Raw genomic sequence first — 8,191 nt, forward strand, 5'->3', positions numbered from 1 at the left:
TTTGCTGATAATATTCCCAGTAAAAAGGGTCACAAAGATGCTCCAGTGGTGAGTGGTGTGATCAGCTCACCCAAGTGTGCTGTTTTATCATGTCTGAGTCTCTCTCAGTGAGCAGAGGCTGCAGGGACTGAATTCAATCCCCCTGAGCTGTTGAGAGCCAGGAGCTTCCCTTCCCCCTGCCCCAAGGTGCTCCCACTCCCCATTCCCCCCCCAGAAGAGTCTGTGCAAAGAGCCAGTTTTATTCACAATGGCACATCAGACGTAGAGAAAACACAAAACATACAGGAGCTATACAGGATTGGGCAGGGGTGGAGCGCTAGGCTCCGCTTTTCACACACGCCATCACTATTAACAATACCTCAGAAAGAATAAATAAAAGTGATGTAGCTATAGAAACCCACAAGGACGATGCTCTCCTCCCTTCACCTCACGCAGCCGACCTTGCAGACCTCGTCCTCCCCAGCTGCATCTCTTCAGTTTGAAAAGTACTTCTCCAGCACCTTCGTTAAAAGCCCTGTCTCCTACAAAAGAAGACACAACGGCGAGACGTGGGGTCATGCACACAGCCACCGCCGTCACCACCCCTGCTGGGTACCGTGGGGCAGCCCAGACAAACATCCCGTGCTGGAGCACGATGCCACTTCCAGGGGTGGCTTGGGATGGCAGATGAGAAGGACAGAGCCAGAAACCTCCCACCTGTGCTCCAACAGCTGAACCATGACTGATGTCAGAGGGGAACTTCATCCCAGTGAGGCAGCAGCCACTGGGCTGAGCTTCAGGGGAGAGCCTGGGCCAGCAGAGAATGTGAGAAGGCAAAAAGAGACAGCAAACACCGCTGTGCAGGGCAGCACCTGCCTTCAGGCAGAAGGGCTCTCCCCACACCCCTGGAGCTGTTCCATCCCACACACACCATCTCTGCATCCTGGGGAATCAATGCCACAGGCCAAGGAGATGACAAAGCATGGGAGGGATCCTTGTCTGCCAGCCCAATCTTTGTCACACACGGCAGCACTGTGAATCCCCAGCACACTGAGAGCCAAGCCCTGTCTGCCACACATGGCTGGGAAGTTGAGATGCAAGTGACAGACCCTGAGCAGGGCAGGGGCCGGGAGTTCCACAGGGCAGAGCTAAGAAAAAGCCTGTGAGGAAGGTGGGAACATGGCACACAGCCCAGTTCAGGCTGGCTGCTGACACCCGGTGTCCAACAGTCATGTTGGGAAAGCTGTTGGGGTGGCAGGAATTCGGACTGGCACTGTGACAACCACAAGAGCAAGAAAAAATAAGGTCACACAGAACAGTATAACATGGACAGCACATAGAGAGACTGGGGAGAAGCACTTCTGTAATATCCACAACAGCACAGATGAGAGGATGCCCTGGGGGTGGGTGGGAGAAAGGAGCAGGAGGGCAGGAGCTGGGGAAGTGAGCTGCTCAGTGGTGTCCAAGGCACAAAACCAGAAACAGCACTCAGCAAGGTGACCAAGGGGACCGAGACACTGGCCAAGGAGAGGCTTCAGGCTCTGAGGAGATAAAGTGAGGGGCAGGAGCCAGTTGCACATCAAGCAGCTCAGCTGTGATGCCACACGTGGGCACAGCATCTCACCTTGCCCTAGAGAGGCACCGGGCAGCACCTGCATGGCCACAGACAAATCACCCTCCAGCAGCAGAGCTTTGGCACCCAGTGCCACACCTGGCCAGCACCGGCCCCTGAGCACTGGGAACAAGCACTGGCAGGGCTCTGGCACCCAACTGGAGCCCATGGCACAGCACCAGCACTCAGGCACAGGCACATCTGCAACGTGAGCAGAGATCTGCGCAGGGGAGAGCCCCAGGGAGCACCTTTACCAAATTCACACCACACACTCAGAACCAAGGGGCAGGGCAGCACATCTACCAGCTCTCCCATCCTCTCAACAAGTTCCCTTCTGCTTAAAGGTTCCTTGAGGGGGATGGGGAGGGGTCCAGAACCTCCACAGCCCTCATCTCCTTTCCAGGTGCATCCCAGAAGCAAACACTACAGCAGCAGAGCACACTACACAGGGAGTGGGGTGGGGTGGTGCCTTCAGCCGTACACTCACTGTGGAAAGCCCCCTACCCAATGGGAACAGCTCTCTGGGATGTATCAGTTTACCTTAATCTGCTCAAAGTGACTCCCAAAGGGGCTTGAGCAGTCCTGCAACTCCGCTCCACCTGTGCCAAAGAGGAGCAAGCCCTGCCTAACCCTGCACAGCAGAAGTAGCTTTACCTGCATGCAGTGCTACTGGATCGCTCCTCAGGCGTCAGTGGGACTGACCTAAGAGGATTTCATCCCTTTTAGACTCCCAGTTACTTCCTGCAGTGACTCGAGAGGGTGAGACACCAGGGAACTGTGCAGGAGGCAACAGACGAGCAGAGCCACACAGACTAATTCCATCTATGGATGCAGAAATTCCATCCCTGGACCGAGCAATTCGATCTCTACATCCTGCCTGAGGATCTGTGCCTGTGCATTGCTCCCAGGGGCAGGTTTATCCACCAGGAGCTGAAAGAGCTCCAAGGTAAAAGCCAGTTAGGCTGAAGATCTGCTGATAGACAGTAGGACCAGTGGAGCTCCTGCCCTCTCCCTGCTCCCCAAAACCCGCTGTGCAGCAGCAGGACCAATGCACACCTACCCTCTGCAAGGCTGTGTGCCCTCAGCATTGAGAGATCCCAACCACAGTGACACAGAGCCAAAGCTGACAGATGCCCTTCCCTGCACGGTCTCCCACTGTGGAAATAAGAGGGAGAAAGGATTTCCCTGTCCTCGGAAAAGGGGACACCATCCTCTTCTGCATTTGGCTGAGGAAGACCCAGATGCTTACTAGAAATCCTGGGGACTGTCACTGTCACAGCTCCATTGCAGTGTTACTTGCTCATCCTCACACCCTTCCCAAGCCCCAAGTGACTGCTTGTCACTGCCCAGCTAGACACAAGCCTCAGGACGCTTCTCCTCTCTCCCTTTATGGCTGGTCTTAAGAAGTGGTTTAGGGAGGGTTAAAAAAAGAGGGTAAAGAGGGGACTGCACCTCCAGCAGCTGTGCGTGCGCTCCCAACTCCAGCACAGCTCCTCCACCTTTCTGCTCTGAGCATCTCCCTCCATCTAAGTCAATATTCACCTGGTCACTGAGGTCGTATTTCCCTTGGTTCTCATCCAATAGCCTTTCTTGCAAGAGGATTTTCAGGAGCTCCCGGGTCAGCAGTTCCATCATGTCCTCCAGCAAGGCTCGCAGAGAGGGACCGAAGACCATTGGCACAGCAGGCTGCTCCGGAGTCTCCAGGTGTGGGGAGCCTGTGACGCTCTTCTTCCCCATGAAGTGACCTGCAACACCACACACGGTGCGTCTGGGGGAACGCAGCGCTCCGGCCGAGCTCTCACCGGCCACCCTGCCCCGGCACGAACCGACGAGGAGCACCGAGCGACCTCATGCCCAAACCAGCTGAGCCAAGAGAAACGCAGAAATCCCACGTCCTCACTCCACGTGGGATTTTTGGGAAACTTCCCTCTCTGTTCCCGCTGACGAGATCTCTGGGGTTACAGAGATGATACCCGAGGATGCCGAATCTCATATCCAGGGATCCCGGACCGGTCACTCTGCTGCGGATGTCGGACCTGCTGCCCAGGGATGCGGGAGGAGGCGACTTCACGCCTGGCCCGGCCACCCCCTGCCCATCGCGGCACTGCCAGCATCCCCCTCCCCTCGCGGGAGCAGGGCGCTCCGCACAGGGCGCTGCGGGAGATGGCCGTGCCCCGCACACCCCGCGCGTCCCCCCGCCCGGTACCTGTGGCCCAGAGGTTGCCGCGGGGGTTGACCTTGATCTTGGCGGCCTGGCTGCGGTGCTCGGCGAAGTCGAGGTGCACGGCGGGTCCCAGCGCGGCTCCGCAGAGCAGCAGCAGGAGGCAGCGCAGCGCCATCGCCGCCGCGGGACCCGCGCCCGCCGCCGCCGCCTCCCGCTTATAGCGGCGGGGCGGGAGCTCGCTGCGGCCCGCCCGGCTCCGCTCCGCCCTGCCCTGCCCCTCTCCGCCCTGCCCTGCCCCGGGATGACACGCTGCGAGCCTCCGCTCCTGCCCGTCCCGTGTCAGCACAGCGCTCGGGCGGCGCGGGAGATGTGACGGACCTACCGCTGAGTCTGATCCCCGTTCCCAAACCTCTCCGTCGTGCCTTGTCCATGCTTCCACCTTCTCCGTGCTGGCTTTTTTGCGCTGGAGCTCAGCCGTGAGCTTTATTTCCAGCTTAGCTCAAGCCCATCTCCCGGCACGCGTACCTGCTCACCTGATTATCGGGATGGATAATCCGAGCACCCTGGCCTCAAGGACGTGCCAGCTCTGCCCAGCTCCTTCACGTTCCGGAGCAGCCTCCCAGGGGATCCTGCTTCCTGCAGAGTGTGAGCACCACAGCCTGTGTATCACTTCTCACCTTTCCCACCCCCTTTTGAGGTTTTGCAGACTGTTTCCTGATTACTAAACCCAAACCTGCCATGGATAATCATGTTCCCCATGAGCCCCTCCTTTCCCATTAATGGCATGGAGCTGTGCTCAGCCGTGCCAGGGACACAGACAGTGGGGGCCTGGGACACAGACTGTGTGTGCCCAGGGCTCAAGTGGAGTGAATTCCAGGTGAAACTGGAAGCATTTGATCAGAGGGCTCCAAGGCACGGGTTGTGCTCTGTTTCTTGTCCCTTGCCAGCAGACAACAGGGATTCCTCCAGGTTCCATATTTACACAGGGACACTCAGGTTCTGGACCACAGTACGCTGGGGTGAGGTCTGGTGGGGATAACCAGGGTCAGACATAGCCCTGGCAGGTCCAGAGTGAGCAGGAGGGCCTGGGGCCAGGGCACACCAGTCGCTGAGTCAGGCACTGCTAAGCTCCCACAACACAGATCAGTGACAGACTACAGGCCCAGGGCTGAGCTCAACTGGTTCCTGGGTCCATCTGGATAGGGGGAAGTCCTAGGTAAGATCCATGAAAGCTAATTAGTGTCCTAAAGGCCCTGGCAGCTTCTGCTGGATTTACATTTCCATAACTTTGCGAGGAGGTGCTGTCCGGTGGGGATGAGATGACCCAGTTCTCCTGGGCAATGGCAGAGGGAATTCATTAGCAATGCCCTTCTCAGCATGTGCTGCTGCTCAGGAGAACAGGGCTGGAGGTGACACGTTCCCATTCAGCAGCACAGGGTCAGAGTTCAAACTGCAAACTCAGCTCTAAGCTTACCGGAAGAAAAAAAAAATCCCAAAGTGTTCCTGTGTTACCAGGCATCCTCCAAACTGTGTGAGCATCCCCTTGGGTGGCCAGATCAGCATGAGCTCCCTTACTGTTCCAGAGATGTGCCACGGTGATGGACAGGGCCTCCTCCTCCCTCACCCATCAGCTGTGGCACCTCTGCCAGCCTCGTGCCCAGGTGTGCTGGAGCTCCTGGATTCCCCAGGGGGATCTCACTCCGCTCTCTCACCACGCTGCTTCCCTGTGTTCAGCAGGAGAATGGCTGAGCAGGCACTGCTGGGCTTGCCACTCGAGGAGGCGACCCCTTAGGGGCCACGGGGTGCATGAATACAGTGCTCAGCCCAGATGTGGCATTTGCAGCACCGCAGCCCCAGCTCTCACATTCCCATCGTGGCAGCCTCGTGTGCCCCACTGAGTGGGCAGAGAGGAGACCTGAGGCTCCTGGTCCCAGTGGTGCTGGTGGCTGGGACCAATACTTGGGCCCTGGTGTCCCCTCCCAGTGCCCACATGCCAGTGCTGCATCTGGACAGACAGAAACTCCCTCATCCCTTCTCTGTTTCCTGTCTCAGCCCGTGTCCCTCCCCCAGTGTCCTGCACTGCCATTGCACTGACAAAGCACAGCTCAAAATCCATGGACGTTATCCCGAGCCTTTTCTTCAAAACAGTTTCAAATTCACTCAAGTGATGGAAATTTGAGGTGTCTGGAGGAGGCTGGGGATGTAGGAAGGGCAGGAGGAGGACGTGAGGTCCAGAGAAGGTGCTGGGTGTGAAGGATGATCTGATCCTGGCGCTGCCCAGCACTGGCACAGCGGAGCCTGGCTTCTCCTTACCCTGGGGAAGGGGTGATCTTTGGAAAGCTGAGCAGCAATCCTTCACTGTGGGGAACAGCAAGCTGAAGGGTTACCTGTAGGATTAGGGAGGATGAAGCCAGGGATAAAGTGATCCCAATTACGGAGGGCAGATAAAAGAGCCCCGGGCAATTATGGCACCAACTGAAGCGTGAGAGGGTTAACTCCCACTCCTTCAGTGCTCCACACAGGCAGCCCCAGGGGACGAGGGATGAGCAGTGGGAAGCTGCAGGGTTTCAAACAGGATGAAGGCTTTTGCTCTGCTGTAATTAAATGCACAATCAAATGCACACAGATCTTTCTCCTTCTTTTTAAGCTCATGTTACCTCAGCCAAGGTGGGAGAAGAGGAACAGGTATTTTCCATCCCAGTGACACTGCTAAGCAAGTTCTGGAAAGGCTGGGAAAAGGCAATCAGGGAGCTCCCGCCCTTTTGCAGTAAACCCTCAAAAACTGAGGGGATGTCATTAATTGCTGAGTACTAAGGCTTGACCTCATGGATGTGTGTGGGAGATGTGAGCCCATAACCCTGATTTCGAGTCTGGAAAGAGCACGGGAACAGCTACTCAGAGATGTGCTGGAGGCTGGAAGTGGGAGCACAGTTCAGGGCAGCCAGTGGGGCTTTATTGGAAAACAACTGGTTAAAGGACCCCGAGCTCAGCACTCACTGAGCAGCAGCAGCACCAGTGCTGTGATCCAGGCAGGGCTCCAGGAACAGCAATTCCTTCCTCCACAGCAGCCTTGGTAAATACCAGCCCCAGACACCAACAGAGAGACCAGATTTTCTTCTGGATTTTCCAGTCTTTGCAAAGAAGTCCTAATTTTAGGGAAAATAACTGGCACCCAGGCCCTGCTTGGGGAGGGCATGGGGACCTGAGCTCCAGAACCTGGTCACCAGCCTGGTGGTGTTTGTGGCAGGTTTTCTGCCTCTCCCTTTGTCCCACTTTGGTGGGTCAGAGCAAGGCACCCAGCCTGGAACCTGCTGGGACTTCCAACGTTCCAGGTAGGAATTGACACTGCAGTGCTTCTCCACCACTTGCTCTCTCCAGCTCAGCCTAAATTCACCTTCCCAGAAGCTACCAGCCTCCAAGGGAATCTTCCCAGCTTACATATCAAAAACAGCTGTAGAAATCCTACTTTATAAATCAGTTTTGCTGGCAGAGGTCAGCACACCGACTTTCACGGGTGATGCACGAGATGGGGCTGTTGGCAAGGTCAAACACAGTCCTGGCAGGTCCAGAATCAGCAGGAGGACCCAGAGGTGACTCCTTGGAAAGTGGCAGCCTGCCGATGGTTATGCCCTCGAGGCAGAGGAGGGTCTGCACAGAGCTCCCCCTCCCCTCTCTGTAGGATTTCCCCTCCGGGGCTGGGTGAGTGCAGCCCTGCACAGCCCCACACCTTCCAGGAATGTTTCTTTCCACTCAAAACACTTCAAAGCTCCAGCGATCTTCAGCTTCCCCCGATGCCTGCAGCCAGAGAGAGCAGGGGTTGTTTTGTTCTGCTTTCCCTCAGCAATCGACACACACAGTTTTCTCTGGATGGCTGCTGACCACAGAACTGACATTTTCACAGCACAGTCTGTAACGACCCAGACGTTTCAGACAGTAATACTTAACTTGGAACCCGTTGTTTTATAAATAGAGTTAAAATTGGTTTTTCTCCCTGTGCACCATTTTATATTTATGTACAATTAAATTTCATCTTTTTTCTTACTCAGTCTCTTTCCTCTTCCCTTCTCCCTTTTGTTCTTTACCTTTTAGCAAACAATTTCCCCTGTAAGGATCTCACCACCTGTTCCAGGGCTGTTTCCTTCCTTTAGGGAATCCAGGTGGATGATCCCTGTGGGTTCACTTTGCCCATAAGCCTCTGAATTCCTTCAACAAGTTCCAAGTCTACTCTTAGGGTGTTCTGTTCCTTACCAAACTCCTGTCCAAGCAGGGATAAGATGAGCAATAACAGACCTGTGAAACAGGCACTAGCAGCAAATCCTCTAAATGCACCTAAAGATGAAGCAGGATTTCACGAGGTTAAGAAAGGAAAACACAACCAAGCAAAATAAATGGATGCAAAAACCGCACAGCCAAAGGGGCCTCGCTAACAAATGTAA

The 8,191-nt window shown here is 55.7% G+C and overlaps 1 protein-coding gene across 1 annotated transcript; it reads right to left on the minus strand.

Moving 5' to 3' along the window:
* Positions 1 to 223: 223 nt before the first annotated feature.
* Positions 224 to 4,047, minus strand: NMB (neuromedin B). The gene is made up of 3 exons (XM_040077354.2): positions 3,798 to 4,047; positions 3,134 to 3,336; positions 224 to 521 (listed from the first exon to the last, which is right to left on the minus strand). Exons 1-3 carry the CDS (start codon positions 3,928 to 3,930, stop codon positions 474 to 476), a joined length of 384 nt encoding a protein of 127 aa, XP_039933288.1. The 5' UTR covers positions 3,931 to 4,047; the 3' UTR covers positions 224 to 473.
* Between the last annotated feature and the right edge of the window lie 4,144 nt (positions 4,048 to 8,191).

This window comes from Hirundo rustica, chromosome 13, assembly GCF_015227805.2.
Source record: "Hirundo rustica isolate bHirRus1 chromosome 13, bHirRus1.pri.v3, whole genome shotgun sequence".
NCBI lineage: Eukaryota > Metazoa > Chordata > Aves > Passeriformes > Hirundinidae > Hirundo > Hirundo rustica.

What these genes read in the sequence shown, in the direction of transcription:
- NMB (XM_040077354.2), bottom strand. Translation starts at nt 3,930, where the DNA reads ATGGCGCTGCGCTGCCTCCTGCTGCTGCTCTGCGGAGCCGCGCTGGGA. An exon ending in CGGCAACCTCTGGGCCACAG is followed by an intron (nt 3,337 to 3,797) that starts GTACCGGGCGGG and finishes GTGGTGTTGCAG; the next exon opens with GTCACTTCATGGGGAAGAAG. An exon ending in AATACGACCTCAGTGACCAG is followed by an intron (nt 522 to 3,133) that starts GTGAATATTGAC and finishes CTTCTTTTGTAG; the next exon opens with GAGACAGGGCTTTTAACGAA.